Here is an 18,425-nt window from a genome sequence, read left to right as displayed (position 1 = left end):
ATACTCAGAAAATGTTTAATGATGAGTGCACAGATGAGAAAAAGACAGGGAGAGGAAGGCTGATGTTACAAATATAAACTTTTGTCAGCACTTTCAAAATAATAGCAAATACACTTAAATACATACAAAGTTTATTAAAAATAGGTTGCAACTGAAATACAGTAGAAATGGGAAAGTACAGCAGTTTTGATGATTTTCTATAATTAGTTATGAAAAGCGCTTTTACACATATTCACATTTGTCCTAACTGTTCAAAGATGGCCAAATCCACTTGTTTATGGGTTTTACAACCACACGTACAAGTATCCCTGTACACAGATATTTACATGTATTTGTATGTACTTATGTGTATTTGTTTTTGTATATATTAACAGAAAAGTAATTCATTTGCATCTCTTTTCTTCAGGGAAAGCGTGGATTTTTGTCACCTTAAGGCCGCCAGTGCTTCTCAAGACACCTGGGAGAAGCCTGCTTCCCCAGCACTGCTGGAGCAGGCCAGTCCTTTGTCACGGCCCCGTATGTTACTGTCTGATATAGAACAATGGTAAAAGCACACTTCCAAATAATAACCCTGACAGACATAAAAAAATATTTACACTTGTATTTTTAATGATTTATCATACAACTCTTAATAAAAGTGATTTCTAAAGTAGCAAAAGGGTCTATTCTTTTCTTTGAAAGTGTGCATATTTTCCTAACATACATATTTGTAAGAGAACAAAAAACTCCTGGATCCCACCTTAGGGCTGTGTCAAATAGAAAATCTTCTTATAATCACAGGTAATTTATCATCTTCACATCACACAATATAAGACAAATGGAGGCCCATCTCCCCAACATCAACCAGAGGTCCATAGCTGAAGAAGTGATGGTAATAATTCAGCAAATTAAAATTACTCTATTATGCTGTAAAAAAAAATAGCATGAACTGCCATGAGTTACTCTTACAATACTTAAATTACACATGTCACATGGAACTGAATCTCTCCCTCTCCCCGACAGCGTATCAGTGCAGATTTTCTTCCAATTTGAAGTCTGAGGGACAGGTGTGCTCAAGTGTCCCCTACCAATCTCCTGCCCTCAGATACTTTTGCTCCTAGTCACACCAGCAATGCTCAGCCAGAGACATCCTCTTTCAGAGAGCCCTTGGAGTTTCTAACGCAGCTGTCGTCTTTAAATTCACCAATGTTTTATTAAGTCTAACAATAATCTGGTATTTATAAAAATAAAATCCCCTATGCTTAAATCCTTAAAATTTTCTTCATTCAGATTTTTAAAAATCAGATTATGTAGAACTGATCGGGAGGGCTCAGACTTGTGAGAAATGAGATGGCAATTCTCAGGCGTGGCCAGCCGGCCCACAGGTAGCTCCGTCCATCCTGCCCACACAGACTACAAAGGCCTCCATGGACAGGGAGGCGATGCAGCTCAGGTGCTCTCTCCTGCACAGGATGTGTGGTTCTTGCCAAGTAGTGCAAACAATAGAGTAGGTCAAGCTATTCTGCTTGATAACTAAGTTTCTGAAAAAGAACAGAAATCAAGCTTCTTTGTCTGTGCTCCTAGGATGATCATGGGGGGAAATAAAGAGAGAAGATACAGTCCATTATCTACCCCCACCCTTCACTCTGTCCCCTTTGAATTCAAGACTCCTAAACAGAGTTTTCTCCATGTGAGTCAGATAACGAAGAAATGAAACAGGTTTGAGAATTACATAAATGACAATCACTTGATAAAGTAAAATAAAATTTCTTGAAATTGGAGCATCTTTTAAATTCCATACATCTTAGAAACAGAAATTATAAATCACTTAGAAATAGAATTTTCCCTTTTCCTCTTCAAACTCACACCTAAAATCCACAACTGAGAGAAATTTTGGGTAAACACAAGGTGCCCTACTCCTATTTTTCATTTTGTGTTCAGCTCGTTTTCCAGTTCTGTCAATTTACGAGAAGCTTTCACTTTATTGGACACATCTTGACCTTGTGAAAAAAGACGCTGACGCTCTTTGAACGTCAAGTTTTCAGGGGCTCCAGAACTTCCAGGTAAATCTGCATCTTGGCTGCATAAGAGAGAAATACAAACAATTACTGGTCAAAATAGAAGTAATTAACAATTAGGTAAATCTGCATAATTGGCGATTAATTAAAATTTTCACAGACTTATTCTTGGTTAAACTTTGGTAAAATTGGTTAAAGCTATTACTTTCTCCTTTAACTAAAATTATAGGGGCTGTATTTAAAGCCCTGTAGGAAAAAAGGGGCAAAATGTTCTGCTTATTAAAATCTTAACTATCCCCAGTCATATTCAACTTTCAAAAAGCAAACAACTTTAAACAAGCAGGTAATTCTTATAGTTAAACAAGTTTAACTGTGGAGTACAATTTTAAAATACAATTTAATGAATCTTACATGTACCTGAGAGGCATGTAAGTTATAGAATGGTACTTAAGATTTTTCTGATTAGTTCAACTTCGATATTTTAAGAATGGCTGGGCCACAGCATTTCTAACCAAGGACGTTCAATTAAGACAAGAAGTCTATACATTTCTTATGCACCATCAGGGTTGGCCCTCTGGACACCGTCCTTGAATTCCTAACTTTCTCTGGTGGGACGGGACAGCATGGCCGACTGCTTCCAATTTTCTAACAAGTAAGGCTAGTTCCCACATCACTGTCTGAACCAAAACTACATTACGACATAAAACTTAAAAAGCTTGTAGGCTCACATAATTTTGTACAACAGGAAACATCTGACCTGATAATGAAGCCTCTGAAATACCAATCCAGCTGTACATAGTTTAAAAATGCTTAGAGCAGTGGAAGAAGTCACCAGTCGGAGGAAGCTGCCCAGCACAGTGTCCGTACCTTTTAGAGCGCTTCTCTCGTGGGTCCCAGGAAGCCTCGTGGGTGCCAGTAGTTCCAGTAGATCCCATGTAAGAGTTTGGCCCTTTTCCATAAAAGAAGAAATGAAAAGTTAAAGAACTTGCATTATTTCCAAAACTTAACTCATGATAAAGATATAGTGAAGTAACAAAAATAAGGTGTCTATAATTACTGAATAAATAAGGCAAAAAGCTCTTCATGTTATGTAAGATTCGTTAATTTTAAATTTACAACCATCAGTGGCTCAAGTAATCCAAGCACTCCCCTCACAAGGTGCTAAATAATGGACCGCGTGCCCTTTACTGCCAGAGAGGAGAGCTGTAATGAGTAAACCTCCACAAAACTTGAATCAGATAAAATACATGATCATGTATTGAAAAGACAAGTCTATCGAAAATTTATGAATGGGGCGATCAGACACAACTTTCCAGACACACTCCTATTTTTCTTACAAAATCACTGGGAGCAAAACCCCCAAAGATTTAGAAGTAATCACATAACTGAAGTTCCCCTTTTCAGGATAGCTACTGCATTTCTCTTTCAAGGTAAATGGCTATAATTATTAAAAACAAAATTAAGCAAAACTTTTTAAACACATGAGCTACCATAACAACTCCTAGTGTTTGATACTGGTGGTGCAGACACAAAATCACGAACCAAATAAACACGGGACTGAGAGCAGGTTGTGCAGGAGGCCGAGCACCCTGCCCGCATCGCCCGCCTCCACCCACCAAGCACCAGGGCTCAGTGTGACGTCAGCATCAGCCTCACCAACTCCAGTGGGTTGCTGAAGATCAAAAGAGGCATTGCAGGTAAGAAATTTCAAACGTATTCAAGTACTACATAATAATGTCTGTCACCAATAATACATCATTAAAATCATGATTAATGTATTTCTATTAATAATAAAAGTCAGCAAGAAAAATAAACTCACACTTGAAAAATCTACTTCTACCAATACAGGCAGGAGTAAAAAATGCTCAAAACATTCAGCAAATATTGATAGTACTGAATACTGGATTAAAGTACCACAAAATTATTACAATTATTTCATATTAAGATTCCTTTTTAAGCAAGCTGCACAAAAATGAATTTTTTTTTTTTTTTTTGAGACAGAGTCTCACATTGTCACCCTCCGTAGAGTACATCACAGCTCACAGCAACCTCAAATTCTTGGGCTTAAGTAATTCTCTTGCCTCAACCTCCTGAGTAGCTGGGATTATGGATGCCTCCCACAACGCCTGGCTATTTTTTTTGTTGTTGTCACAGTTGTCACTGTTGTTTTAGCTGGCCGGGGACAGGTTCGAATCAGCCACTCTCGATGTATGTGGCTGGCACCGTACGCACTGAGCCATAGGCGCCACCACAAAAAATAATTTTTGTTTCTCTCCTTGCAAAAGGCCCTGCAGGGTCACCCCAACAGCACCACCTTCACTTCCTGTCATTCAGCTCCCACGGTCGCCACAGAGGACACCCCTCACCCTCAGCAGAGACTCAAAAGACTAAACAAGAACACTTTTCTAGCTTAAGGCGACCTAAAGTGGGTCTTAAGATAAATTAATTGCATGGTGAGATTTTTTTTTTCCCATTTAACTCCGAAGTTTTATTTTGTTTTATTTTTAAAAGCTTACATTAAGCTTTATCTTTTGAATTTTAAGAATGATACTGGCAGGGGGCACCTGTGGCTCAGTGAGTAGGGCGCCAGCCCCATATACCGAGGGTGGTGGGTTCAAACCTGGCCCCGGCCAAACTGTAACAAAAAATAGCCAGGCATTGTGGCGGTCGCCTGTGGTCCCAGCTACTCAGGAGGCTGAGGCAAGAGAACTGCCTAAGCCCAAGAGCTGGAGGTTGCTGTGAGCTGTGATGCCGCAGCACTCTACTGAGGTGACAAAGTGAGACTCTGTCTCAAAAATAATAATAATAATGATACAATGATACTGGCTTTTTCCACTGGTAAAAAAAAAAAAAAAATCAATTCTTCAAATTTTCATAACTTTAAAAAATAACTAGAATATCAAATACTTTCAGCTGACCGTGTGAATAATACAAATTACAAAAATTTTCAAAGAGTTTTAGTAACAAATATATATTGATTGCTATGTTAAAATCCAATTTATTATTCATTCTTCACATCCTGATTCTATTCCTCACACTATCCGGTGAAGAAACCAAGCCCAGTCTATAGAAGCGCACTTTACCCAAGTGCTCACAGCAGAGGAGCCCAGCATAGGAGCCCAGCAGTGGGAGGAGGGGACAGGTCAGAACGGCCTGTGTGCTGCAGACGGCTCTGGGCTCAACAGAGGAGTCTGCAAAGAGGCTGAGCACCCCAGACACAGGAGATAGTCTGCTCCAATGTGAGAATGAATGTAAGTGTGAAACTGAGTAAGGGTCAGTGTGTGCTGTGCCAAGACAATGAGAAGCAATGCTAGCGACAGCATTCTGCTACCAAACCTCCCACTTGTGTCATGACACAAAATATTAACAGTTCAGTTTATAAAATCTGATGCAGGGAGACTAATGGTATCTTGCTTCAAAATTTACTATTATGCCATAAATGTCTTTAAAAGGTAGCACCACATCCTAGATATTTACAATGGCTTATTTTATGAAAACATTTAAATTTGGCTTCCAAAGTTATTCAATCTAAGTATCAATATACTATAAACATTCAAAGTGGATCAAAGCTCAGATCCAGGTGAGAAAAAAACTGAATTCTGACAAAACTCTGTTATGTAAGACTCATGATTACACCAAGGCTGAGAAGATGAAAATTCTTTCAGAATTGAGCCCCATGTATTGTTTATGAAGAATTATGACGAATTTGTAAGTTTCTTACATACTTGCTAAAAGTGACACTGTATTTGAGGATCTTTAGTACCAGAATTCCAATTTCATTTATGGCAAGACTAGTAGTGTTAAATCTGAATCCTTATAATTTAGTTGTATTTTCAACAAAACGCTCAGTGCTATCTCGAACACTGACTATAGACTCTACGCCCACAGTAGCCTCCAGGGCCCTGTCCCAGGCAGGGGAACTGCTGTAGTGCAGCCAACAGAGAGGTTAACTAGTGGCAGGTGCTGATGCTGCCAGGGGCCGAGAGTATGAGGTGACAGGAAAGAATGAAAACAGAGAGAAAAGGAAGGAGAGGAATCACTAGAAGACTAACTAGGCTCTCTAGCCTGGGCATAAGGTAGCTGCACTGAGGTCACACAGCCAGACAATCACCCAGCTCAGCAGACACTCTGACTCCACTGACCACCATGAATGGTATGATTCATTTCAGAAGCCACTGAATCCAGAACAAAAAGTTCTACTAATGTAAAACAGCAAAACTTACAATGTAATTATTACACTTAAAAGACACTAAGATATGTGAAAAGGCACTTGTTCAACCACAAATAAAAATCATTTGAAGAGGTGGAGAATGAAAGCCAAGACCAACAGTACTTTAAATGATTCAGGGAATAATGGAGGACTGATTATTGTCAGCTGATCAAAGAAATGGAGCTTCTTAAGGTATAGGAAATGGAGTACTAAGATATCTATGAAAAAGAGTCATGAGCACAGACGTTACGATTGGAAGCAGAGGAGACCACCATGCAGAGACGCGTGATCGAGTGAAACCCAAATTCCAAAGCCAAGTGCGATCACAAGGACCACACTGCAAGGTAAGTGTGCAGGGAGACTACACAGCTCCAATCACGGAGAACAGAGAGCGTGGTTAGTCATGCCATCTGTCACCTCTACCTGTGCACTGGCTGGGACGGTAGTAGCCTGGTTTGTTTGGAGGGGGCAGGGGCTGGCCTTTTTTGTGAGCAGTACTGTTGGCTTTGGCTGAGGGTGGCTGGAAGGAGTTGGAGAGAGAGAAGCCAACGGAGGCTGGGCGCAGCAGGCAGGGGGGCGGTTGTGGCTTAAGGGAGGCAGAGAGAAGGTCCCCATGAGACTTCCTGGTGCTGGAGTACTTATCCTGACCTGCTAGGCTGCAGTCCTCCACCTCCTCCTCCTCATTGTATGCAACAAACTTGGCAGTGAACAGCGAGTCAGGGGAGAGGACTTGTGTTTTGAGGTAGGAGGCATTTCGCTGAGGCGGGGGAGGAGGGGCGCTGGGCGCAGGGGATGGGGATGGGGGTTCGTAGTCCCGAGGAAGTGGAGGGCGGCACAGAGCAGGCTCCTCGGGCTCCAGCAACCTGCGTGCTGCTTCATCGTGCTGTCTGCGCCTCTCGGCCTCCAGGCGGCTGTAATACCCTTCTTCCTGTCGCCTCTGCAGGCGGGAATAGACAAGAGTGCAAAGGTCAGAGGCAGGAGGGGACTGCCCACCCTTTGAGCCATCACAGAGAGCAGTCCCCACCACCACGCAGACGGACAAGTCCCTGGGATGTCAAAGTTTAAACGTCACAAGTACTGTGACAGAAGCAGCAGGTCAACCTGGAAAGCCTTCTCTTGAGACTCAGGAAAGCACAGTCTACTCTGGGTACCCAAAAGAAGGCTGCTCAGCAGCACAGGGCCGAGCTCATGTGTGGGATCCTGACTCCCACCATGGCCCCTCCCGCTCATCCTGCTGGCTCAGCTCCTCTGCGCTCCAGCATGCTTCCTGCAGCTCTTTTGGTTTTCAGGAGGATGTTAACTTACCTGTTACTGCTGTTGCTAAGGACAGCACAAACTAAACCCCAGCTCTCCTTGGCCATCTGTGGCCAGCATTTCAGGGCAGACCTGCACCCTGTCCACTGAGACCCAGAGCAGTCCAGAAGGGCAGCCCCTCCTGGACAGGTATGATGTGAGCAAACCACCCCCATTCACCTCCAGTACCAGGAGGGAAATTAACAGGACACCACAAACTGTACAAAGTCACTCATTCTACTAAAGCAGTAATCTAATAAATATGCTTTCCACAGTTCTTAACTTGTATTTCAAATCTTAGTAAACTCCCTGACAGAAAAGTAGAGAGCCAGGCATTAATGGTAACAGCAACAAGATATTCAAATATATTTTGACACATACTATACATTTTTTCTGACATACATCTGCACAAACTACAGTTGACAGTGTTAAATTTAACATTAAAAAAAAGGTAACAGCACAGTTTTTTTAAGATTGACAAAAGTTTCAGAGCACAAGAAAAAAGGAAATAGGAAAGGGAATGAAGACCCAGCAGAAGAATCTGCCTGAGTGATGCTGAATGCCAGGTGATGGAGCATGATCACCTCCAAATTCATCCAGCCAGGAACTAATTTTAGGGACCTTGCTGGCATTAGGTTTGTTTTTATCCCTGTTTTAATTTTTGCACTATATTCCCCCCCTCCCCCCAGAGCCACATGTACGCGCGCAGAGTTGAATATACAGGGTCACTGCTCCACTTTCTGAGGGAGAGAAACCTAAGATCACATGCCAGCCCCAAGCACTGCCCTAAACCCAATTGCTCATCATCTCTTCTCATTCTACATTGACAGACCCTGAAAGAAAGACATTTTTATCTTCTTATCTATACAAAGTGTTCCTTTGACATCAGGGATCAAACCCAGAATGACTTCTGTGGCTTTTAAATGAAACTATCAAGAATCTTAGTATTAACACGAAGAATAGTTGCTTAATAACATATTAGGGAAAAACCAAAACATCCTCTTTTATAGTTATACCAAAAGCAGATAACAATTACAAGATGATTTATTCTACCCAACAAACGAATAGCACATTTTGCTATAACAAAGCAAACCCAGAGATTTTGGACATTCTGTATAAAAAATAGTTCATCAACTTCTTTTTACAGTGACCACTCAATTATGGAAGCAGTTACTAAAACATAAGTTACTTGACATAATCATGAGTTGTGAAAACACATTTTGGAAAGATTAGTAACCCAGGGGCCCCTCCATACAGACAGCGTAGCCTGTCCCTGTCCCCAAGCACACCACTCCATGTGTTAACCAGACCTCCCCTGCCACATGAGGCCAGGCCAGGCCTTAACTCGAGCACTGAGTACCACACAGGGGGTGGGAAGCCCGAGCTGGCAGAGAACTAGAAGAGCCTCTCCGTCCGAACAGCAAGAAGGGTTTTTCACAGAATAGCAAAACAACAAACACCATCAATACTTAGAAATCATGTGGCTCAAAATTTTGAGAATCTGATTTCCTTAGAAAGATCATCAATTTTGACTCACCAGTTCACAAACGGAAGACTCATAGGGTAACCTAATCCTGAAAGCTTAAACGCTCTGAGAATACTTCAAAAGCTGTTCAGATACAATAGATAATATAATGATAAATTTAAAGGAAGGTGAAGGTCTATAAAATGCACAAATCACTGATTTAAATACAGGTATGTGTCTTGATACTGGTCACCAAAATTTCATTGAAATGAGTCTTACCATGTCTACCAATCCTGCCTTGTTCTGTATCATAATAGATTATATCACTACAAAAAGCTTCCTAAAAGTTCTTTTCCGGGGGGAGCAGGGGTGTTCTATTAATATAGTTCCCTAGACTATCAAGGAATTATTAGCAAAAAGTTTTTTCCCCATCAGAAGTTGTAACACTCAAAGCTTCTACCTTCACAGAAGGGAGTTAACAGATAAGAACAGCCCAGCCCCTCTCACACCACACACTGCAGCACCCAGTCCCCTCCAGATGAGACAGACCCTCCTAACCCCCCGTGAACTCAATGACTATAGCCTCCTTGTCCCCGAGGGCCCAGCTATGAACACACAGGACAAAGAGCCATTCAGAGAACAGTATCTCTAGGTCCCATTTCTCAGGAGGTCAAATTAATTGCCATTTTAAAATTAAACTATAAAAGAATTACTTAAATTAAAAAAAAAAACACATGGAAATAAACCAGATTACATACTAAATCTTCCTTGTATAAGCCATATGCTCTCTTTACCATCAACCAGCATTGAGTAATTTCAGTAAATATCTACTTGAGATGTTTAATGTTAATAGACCGTCTTACTATTCCTATTGCTCACATGGTTCAACCTCAATTTAAACAATAACTGAGCAAATATCACCTTCACAATAACAAGCTGGACCATGTCCAGTAAAGATCAGAGCCCCAACTACACAGACCTTTTGCAAAGAGGCTCACTGCTACACACACCTAAGAGTTCAGAAGCTTGAGGGAGACCAACTCAGAAGATAAGGGCATCTGGAGACAGTCCAGAGGACAGGCAGGTGGCCAGATGGGGCTCAAGTTTTTGGTCCAATCACAAAAGCTGGGGGATGCAGACCCTGCTCTGTCTTGTGCACCGTAACACACCTACGCCCCTCTGCCCCAGCCCAACGTCACGCTCAGGCTAATCTGGGAAGACTCTAGCTGCCCTCAGAGGACCATGACCTTTTCTTCAGCATCTCGCTTTACTCGCTCCTCTTCCTGCCGCCGCCGCTCCTCCTCCTGCCGGGCACGGTCCTCGGCTTCTCGTTTACGCATCTCTTCTAACTGCTGCTGGCGTCTCCGTTCCTCGTCCTGCAACTGACAGCAAACTGACTTTAATTTTCGTTCAGTAAACTCCACAAGCACAAGACATAAAATACACAAAGACAAGTAGACACACAGATACACACAAAATTACATACAAAAACCGGCTTAAAAATCACTGTTGGAAGATGATAAAACCTGCACATTTTTTAGCTCTATTATTTTAAATTATAAGTTACCCCAAACCTTTGTATAAGTTATTCTTCCTCAATCATGGCTCAAAGATGGAATTCAATTTATACACTCACACATTAAATAAGCATGATTCTTTTATTAGATAAATTTAAGTGAACCCTCTCTAACAGATGCGAACAACGGCCTCCCCCTTACGGAATTCTGGAGCACACTTAGCCCCCTCCTTCCTTTGCTCTTTTTGCTTTTTAATTTCCACTAGGAATGTTAAGAAAAAAGTCTCTGCTCTTATGGGATGTGGGAGGTCAACACCTGTCTCTCAGTGGGTGAGGATCCCCAGGCAGCACGAGACTGCAGTAGGCCAGGGGCCTACCACTCCTCTTCGGCCCTTTACCAGCACCTCCAGATGCCATTCTGGACTGTAAGAATTCCTTCCCAGCTCAGGAATATCCCCCAAATTCCTGAGACTGAGATGGGAAGAAGCCTATCCTAGCTCACGCCTGCCTGGACACTAGTGTCTATGAACCTAGTGTCGGTCCACTCTGCTTTCAGGTAACCACTAGTCAGGAAGTCTTCTATTGGTCTAAAAGTCATTATCTGATTGTTTTTCTATCTTTGGTCATTCAAGTTCTACCTTTTAGAAGGAACACAAAATTTAATAGCTTCCCTTAACATCACCCAAACACTTAAGTTTCTTCTTTTTGGTTTTTAGCTCCTTTCCCTTCCTGGTTGTGCACTAGAGGTTGAAAATACCTTTGCTAAGAAGGAACCCTGGATTAACAACCAGTGCACAACAGACTATGACGATCCCTTTTTGTCATCTCAATACATGACTACTTGTGTCCTCCTAGCCTCAGGTGACAGTAACTCTCAACATGCTGCATTCGCATTCTCCACTCACTCATCTGGAATGGACCTGCCACAGCCCACAGCTGTGCTATCCCAGGGCATCGCAAGCTGACTCGGCATTTCTAAAACTGGAATGCAAACTCATCCAGTGCAATCTCCAGCCACTGCAGATTCCCTCACACAAAATCCCCAAATTCCTATGCATTTCAATTTCAATAGAATTATCAGTTTGTCTATAAATGGTTTACAGAAAAAAATATAAAATGTTAAATCCTGGATTCGAATTTTATATATATATATATATATTTAAATATATATAAATAAATCTAACAATACATATAAATAAATAAATTATATATATTATATAAATAAATCTAACAACCTTACTCTTCCTTTATTTCTGTAGGAAAAAATACTGTATCCAGTGGGAAAAATATTAACCTGTGTTAGTTGGCTTCCATGTCAGTAAACAATTATAAAACACCTTAGAAAATAAAATCATCTTTTCCATTTAACTCTCTCTTTAGTGTAACCTGTGTTAGAAGCCCTAGAGAGGTGTTAGGGTAATGTCTTTTATGGCTTTTTTACAGCAGGGAGCAGATACTATGGACAGGAAGCAGAAGCAGGAAGTAGGAAGGAGTCGGCCCGCCTCAGCTCCCTGCACAGAGATCACAGCCAAGATGGGAATATTCAGCTAGTATAAACGATAAAAATCAGCACCCAAATAAAAATAACAAAATATAAAACAGCAAGTGAGAACATCAAATATCCTATCAAAAAGTAATTTAAGGTAGAATATAAAATTGCTTTAATGAAATGGGCTCTTCCCTTATCCAACAACGTACAAACTAATGTATATGTTCTACCCCTAAAATAAAGTTCTCAGCAAAAAAATATTAAATAACACAGCAAATTAGTTCTTTAAAATTAAATAGGAGTATAAAAATTTAAGAAATCAGAATAATTCTCATTCTCATAATTATAAATGCAAATTCCATCTTATAAATACTATAAACAAGTATTTTCTCTTAAAACCCTTACTCTCCTACTCTGGGTGGCAACAGGCAACCAGCCTTCTCCCTGTTTTGAGTTCACTTATTCCTTACTATTCTTAAAAGAAGGCAAATCAACCAGGGCTACTATAATCAAGGCAGTTTCTTTCCATCTTTTGGCTAAATCATGTATTTCCATTTCCAAATCATAAATTGTTTTGTTCTTCAAAGATATGCTGCTTTACCTACATATCTCAAAAAGTGTTAATGAGAAAAATGAGAATCTCTTTATTAGCTCAAAATAGTGCATTGAGCTCTACAGCTAAGCTCATTTAAATTCTGTAAGAGTTAAAGGGCATTTTAACTGAAATTACAAATTTAACCACTCTTAATCCAGAGACAAACTGCCTGTTAACATTAATCCTGTGATTAAAAGAATGAAAAGTTTTATGTTACCAAAGGAGCCTTGTGGGAAGTAGTATTTGGGGGATATCAATATAAAGAAAAAACACTATATGACCTGATGAATTGAGACAGTCCAAAGTAAAAGTCATTGTCAATCCAGAACTATGCTGGGATTTCAAAACCAGTACTAAGCTAGAACCGAGATTCTGCTATACTGGCAGACCACATTTCCAAAAACAGGCACTTTCAGGTAAAATGAGAATGCATGTCGCAATCTGTGTACTTATAATTTTGTACCACAAAAATGCATTAACTTGTATTTGGACACAAAACAGGGTCATGAGAGAGTCTTAACTTTCTGACACTTCCACTGTAGCACAACTCCAAAGTCTGCTAAAGCCCTTACAGAATCTTATTCTCTGTAGACTTTCTCTGCTTCTGCTCTTTCCCATCAAAAATATCCACCTTACAAAAATTTTTCAAGCCAAAAAAACTGAAGAAAACTCTTTATTTATTAGACCATTTGTTACTATAGACCTTTGGTGCCACAAAATCTGGTTTCAGAACCCAGCTCTGAAACTTATCAGCTGTTCATCCAAGCCAAGGTCCACTCCGTGTCACAGAGCCGATGTGAGAACACAGTCCCCTCTCTGAACAGCAGTCTGTATTAACTGACATCGGGAAGACCACCCACAAGAGCACCGGGCACTCAGTTAAATAATAGCTTCCTTCCCTCAGCACAGCACATGTGCTTTTTTCTTAATTTAAAGAAAATGCTGATTTTATCAGACATTATAGTTTAGCTGCTGAAATACCAACAGAGCAACCCCAAGTACATGGTGTGGCTCAAAGTGGCCCAAATACACACTTCTAGGGCAACCATTCTATCTTACAAAACCATACCAATTTTCTTCCTACTCCATGATATGATATCTTTCCTAATTAATATCCTGAGTAAAGCCGCCCTCCAGAGGGTGCACTGCCTGAGGGCTCTGCTGTGAAGGCACTCCTAGTTCATCTTTGAGTGCTGTAATCTGAACAGGCAAAATATAGTCCAGCTTCCTATAGACAGGTCTCTCTAAAGGTATAATTCTCAAATTAGGCTTCCTGTTAAGTCTTGCTTGAAATTTTTATGTGGCTTATAGTTTCATTTAGCTCCTGTACTCAGGATACTGAAAGAGGGGTGTGCCCGGTGTCTACCCCACATGCATCTCACTGGTACCCCCCCAAGTGGGAGTTTCTCCTGTGAGTTCTCATGTTCTCTGAGTTGGCAGATGACATACTAAAATGTGGTGACAAGACAAAACTGAGACTAGTCACTGAGAGACTGCCAGGCCAAAGACACTTCCAGTAAGATGGTTGCTAGTAATACAGTTTTATGATAAGAGGTATTTTTTGTGTTGTACAAAGAACACTTAACATGAACTCAGACAATTCTGGTTGGAACCTTGGCTCTCACTTTACATGAAACAAGTTGAATCTCCCTAATCCAAAATACTGGAACTAAAAGTACTTCCATTTTGGAATTTTGAAATATTTGCATATATATATAATAAGAAAGCTTAGGGATGGGACCGAAGTCTGAATACAAAAATGATGTGTTTCATATACTCTTTATACTCACAGCCTAAAGGTAATTTTATGTAACATTTCAAACAACCGGTGCATGTCCCACTTATGACACCATGTCAGCACTGCTAAGTTTGGGATTTGGAAGATTTCAGGTTCCAGATTTTCAGACCAGGGGTGTGTAGGTGGAATGGGTGAGTCTCTCACATGCTAGGTCTGAAGAGCCCTGATTCTCACAAGATCTGCGTGAGTCTGGGCAAGTCCCTCACACACTGGGCTAGTTACAAGGAAACGAGTGTCAGGTGCCGATACCTCTCAACCCAAGCAGTGAAGGCACAAGTCACACATCCTGTTGTGCAGTGGGAACAGTGAAGGAACTAGTCACACATCCCATCATGTGGTGGGAGCAGTGAGGGAACAAGTCACACATCCCATCGTGTAGTGGAAGGGCAGACTGCCCTTGAGATGCAGCCAGGCAAAAGTGACAGATGGGTTTTCCCCTCTCCGCCACAGCCCCCCCGGTCCCTGAAGTCCTAATACACAGGCCAGATGAGGTGGAGACAGGTGTCACAGAGTGAGCAGAGCAGTCCCCTGGGCAGATTCATTTAGGGATCTAAGGGACAGGCCTAAGGACACAAGTGCTCCACTATAACTTGGTGCTGAGGGAACCTCTCCAGCTAGCACACTTTGAGGCAAACACTAAGACACACTGGTTTAGGAAGCTTAGTGAGGACAATGTCCTGATAGCTTCACTCTGGGCTGCTGACAGTTGGGAAGGACACACACCTTCAGGAGCCTGGGGACTGGACCCAGGACCCTGCTCCACTCACTTAGCATCCCTCTCTGCTGACCACATGCCAGAACTCCTCTAGAAACCTGGGCAAAGGCCCTAACTGCAAGTAAGCACAAGCAACCCCAAAGAGACACGCACACAGTGATAAGTAACATGCACCACGCAGCTGACACAGCACAGAGGCGTTCAGAGGGCAGGGACAGGAGAGACTGGAGGAGAGGTCTCCCTGAAAGTGGCATCTAAGCCAGACTTACAGGGCGGGAGGCAGCCACAGGTACACCCAGGGAAGGACAATAACCATCAGGGAGGAGTTGGCCCTACACATGGAAGGACACAAGAGCGGAGAGGTGAGGGCATGAGAAGGAAATGGGAAGATCTGGAAAGTCTAAGTGATGGGGAACTTTGCTTATGAGGTGTGAGGATGTTCTCACTTGTATGTCAACAATGCCCTCTGAAGGACCAGGACAGAATCGAAGGATTCAGCCAGACTCTGGGAGTGAGCCAGGCAGGACAAGATGATGGCTCAGGTCAGGGATACTTTGAGGTAACAGGTTTTGTGGAAGTTCAGACAGTAAAGCTCCTGACTGGAGAGGAAAAGGAATCACGGATGACTGTAAGGTTCCTCCACAAAGTGACATAAAACATCCACGATACAGGGAAGAGAAAGAGAGCAAGGAGCAGTGCAAGGTACACAGAGGACGGAAGGGATTGCATTTGGAACGAGCTACGTTTGAAAAGCCTTATGTGACTCCAAGGGGAGCTGTTACATAGACAGGTGGGTTCCTGAGTCTTCAGTGTCTGAAGTTTGGATTAGAAAATGGGGGTGTCACTGGTTATCAGTGTGGTGCTACTGTCACAGACCCGGGTGAGCACAGACAAAGGAGGCAGGTCCTGGGCCAATGCTGACAGATCACAGAGAAACCAGGGGGAGTGCAGACACTAGCTTCAGCAGCCTGCGACTGTGAAACCCAGATGCTCTCCAACAGGGAGAGGCCTGCCTCATGCATCCCCTCAGTCCCCTGAAAATCCTGCTAATGTGCCTAAGAAAAGAGCTTGAGAACTGTTCAGGGCAATGTCACCCCAGCCCTTACACTTACTATTGCAGGAGAGGAATAATACCTCAACAGGAGAGGCTCTCCCAGGGTAGTCTGCCCATTCTGACATCCAGAATTCTATGAATAATGATGTTGCTAATAATCAGAATATTTACTGAGGAATCAGGCTAAGAAATGCTCAGAAATGTACTTAGGATCAATATTAATACTCATAAAGAAAAACTTGAACTTATTTCTGTGGAATAAAAATCTTGGTGCAGCCATTGTTCTTAGGTATTATTGCTCCCCTGTTACAGACGGGCCTGTGGAGCTGGCCAGTGCCTGCCCTGTAATGGATGTGAAGCAAATGCTTGTTAATGAGTAGCTCACACGAAGACCTCTAGTTGATGAACATTTTCAAATTACACCTCATATACACGAAAAAGTCAAAAGAAAAATGTATATTTTTAAAGCTTTGTTTCATGTTAAAAAATGCAGAGCTCAGCAAATACACCCTCTCATCACAGGGTGGGGATGTGGGCAAAAAGAGCTTCTCTCTAGGGCAGTGTTTTTCAACCATTTTTACTCACCACACACTTGAGCCTATAGTTAAAACTTCCATGGCGTGCTTTTTTATGCTGATAAAAAAAAAAAAAAGTATATTCCCTGTGCTTTGAACTTCTTACAAGAATAACTGATGTTTTTTTTTTTTAATTTTTGAGGCACACCAGATGCCACAGCATACCACTTGAAAGTCACTGCTCTAGGGTGACACTGGCATGCACTGTTTAAGTTGGTGGGGGAAAGGCTAGTAAAGTTAAACCATGATCCAGAGATTTTTTTAAAGTATTGTCTCATACTGGTTTTACATCTCTAAGAAGTTGACTAAGAATAAATACTGCCTCGGAGTTAATATAAATGTATCAGTCTAACAGGTGACAGATGCAGCAGCAAGCTGTATGGTCACCAAATGACCAATCCAATTTTCCCAATACTGACAATAAACACAGGAAATTACAACAGACTGTGGCCTTACGTATTTTTCAGCAGACTATAAATTGGCACAGCTGATAAACTAAACTAAAATCCAGGTGACATTACTAAAGACAACACAGCACACATGTTTAGTAGAAACCTATCTTACTCTACCAACAGACAATGACATCTTAGACAATTACATCTTAACTGGCAAACAGTGTCAATACACAGTGTCAATACCATTTTAATTGAGTTCATAACAGTGGAATATTTAAAATCTACTGCTAATGTAAGAAGAATAAAATAGATTACTCTTGGCAAAATTGATCTCTTTTGCTCATGTATTTATGACTATATAAGAAAACACAGACTCAATTATGACTAGAACTGAGAAAAGTTCAAAACCATAAACAAATAGAAACACTTAAAACTAATGGAGAAAAGCAAAGAGTAGCTAAATCTAGTCACGTTCAAAGGCATGCTTCTAGAGTCCCAACTACAGCTCTGGTCTAAGACCCCCTAAGAGAACGGCATCTACTAAAAACACAAAATAATCACCACCAAAAGAAAAAAGAAAATCAAGACAGGAAAAAGTACCAAAGGGAAAGAAACAAGAACATACCAAATCTAGAACAGAGATTGCTGGCATAGCAGTCTGCTGCAGGCAACAGAGAAGGAAAAAAAAAGAAAGATGAAGCGTGAAAAAAAAAGTTAGGTTTAGACGTGCGCCCCGCCGTTGGCCGTTTTGTTGCTATCATGCATCATCTGTTTTTAGACAACCCGATGAGAAGAGAACCACAGACTAATTTCAAGTATTCAGAAATAAAAAAAATATACACATGATACTAAATATTATACTTGAGTTTCATCATTAAGATATATAGAAACTAATAAAAAGCAAATTTTCTCTCAGCTCTCTTATTTGGAGACTAATACAACTAATGACCAAAAATCAAATACTTTTTACTCAATTATTGTAAGAAACTTTCAAAGTCTTTTATGTACAAACGATGATATTTGGAAATATTTACTGTTTTAACCATTTGGAATAATAACTCTGACAGACTTTCAAATAAAAATGAGCTAATTACAGAAACGCTAACACAGAGATGCTCACCCTGTCTCTGGTCAGGAGAGGCAGGGCACCCTTGCCTTGTTTCCAGGCTGTGTGGCACAAGGCCATGAATGTTTCAGTTTCTGATCATCCATTCTGACGTGCCCAGAAGGGACACAGCTGGGGCAGAGGGGATGCACCTGCCCTGGAGAGATCAGGCAGCTAACACTACTGAGCACCAGGGAGGCAAGAAACTGGATGGAAGT

General features: G+C 41.3%; 1 protein-coding gene across 10 annotated transcripts in view; it reads right to left on the bottom strand.

Annotated features, from left to right (window-relative positions):
- The window catches only part of AFDN (afadin, adherens junction formation factor), a 156,626-nt gene continuing 138,201 nt past the window's right edge, over positions 1 to 18,425 (bottom strand). For 4 of the 10 annotated variants that reach the window (XM_053591040.1, XM_053591042.1, XM_053591041.1 and 1 more), the window contains 4 exons: positions 10,213 to 10,347; positions 6,856 to 7,144; positions 2,865 to 2,946; positions 1 to 2,059 (listed from right to left, as the gene is read on the bottom strand). In XM_053591040.1, coding sequence (XP_053447015.1) covers positions 1,906 to 2,059; positions 2,865 to 2,946; positions 6,856 to 7,144; positions 10,213 to 10,347 — 660 coding nt within the window. In that variant the 3' untranslated portion in view covers positions 1 to 1,905. Of the gene's footprint in view, positions 2,060 to 2,864; positions 2,949 to 6,630; positions 7,145 to 10,212; positions 10,348 to 17,727; positions 17,764 to 18,425 lie in introns of all 10 variants that reach the window. The other 6 variants (XM_053591043.1, XM_053591045.1, XM_053591037.1 and 3 more) reach the window with 5 other exon arrangements.

The sequence above is a fragment of the Nycticebus coucang genome, chromosome 5, assembly GCF_027406575.1.
Source record: "Nycticebus coucang isolate mNycCou1 chromosome 5, mNycCou1.pri, whole genome shotgun sequence".
Lineage (NCBI taxonomy): Eukaryota > Metazoa > Chordata > Mammalia > Primates > Lorisidae > Nycticebus > Nycticebus coucang.
The sequence above is the reverse complement of the archived record's forward strand: the minus strand, read 5'-3'. Positions and strand labels throughout refer to the sequence as shown.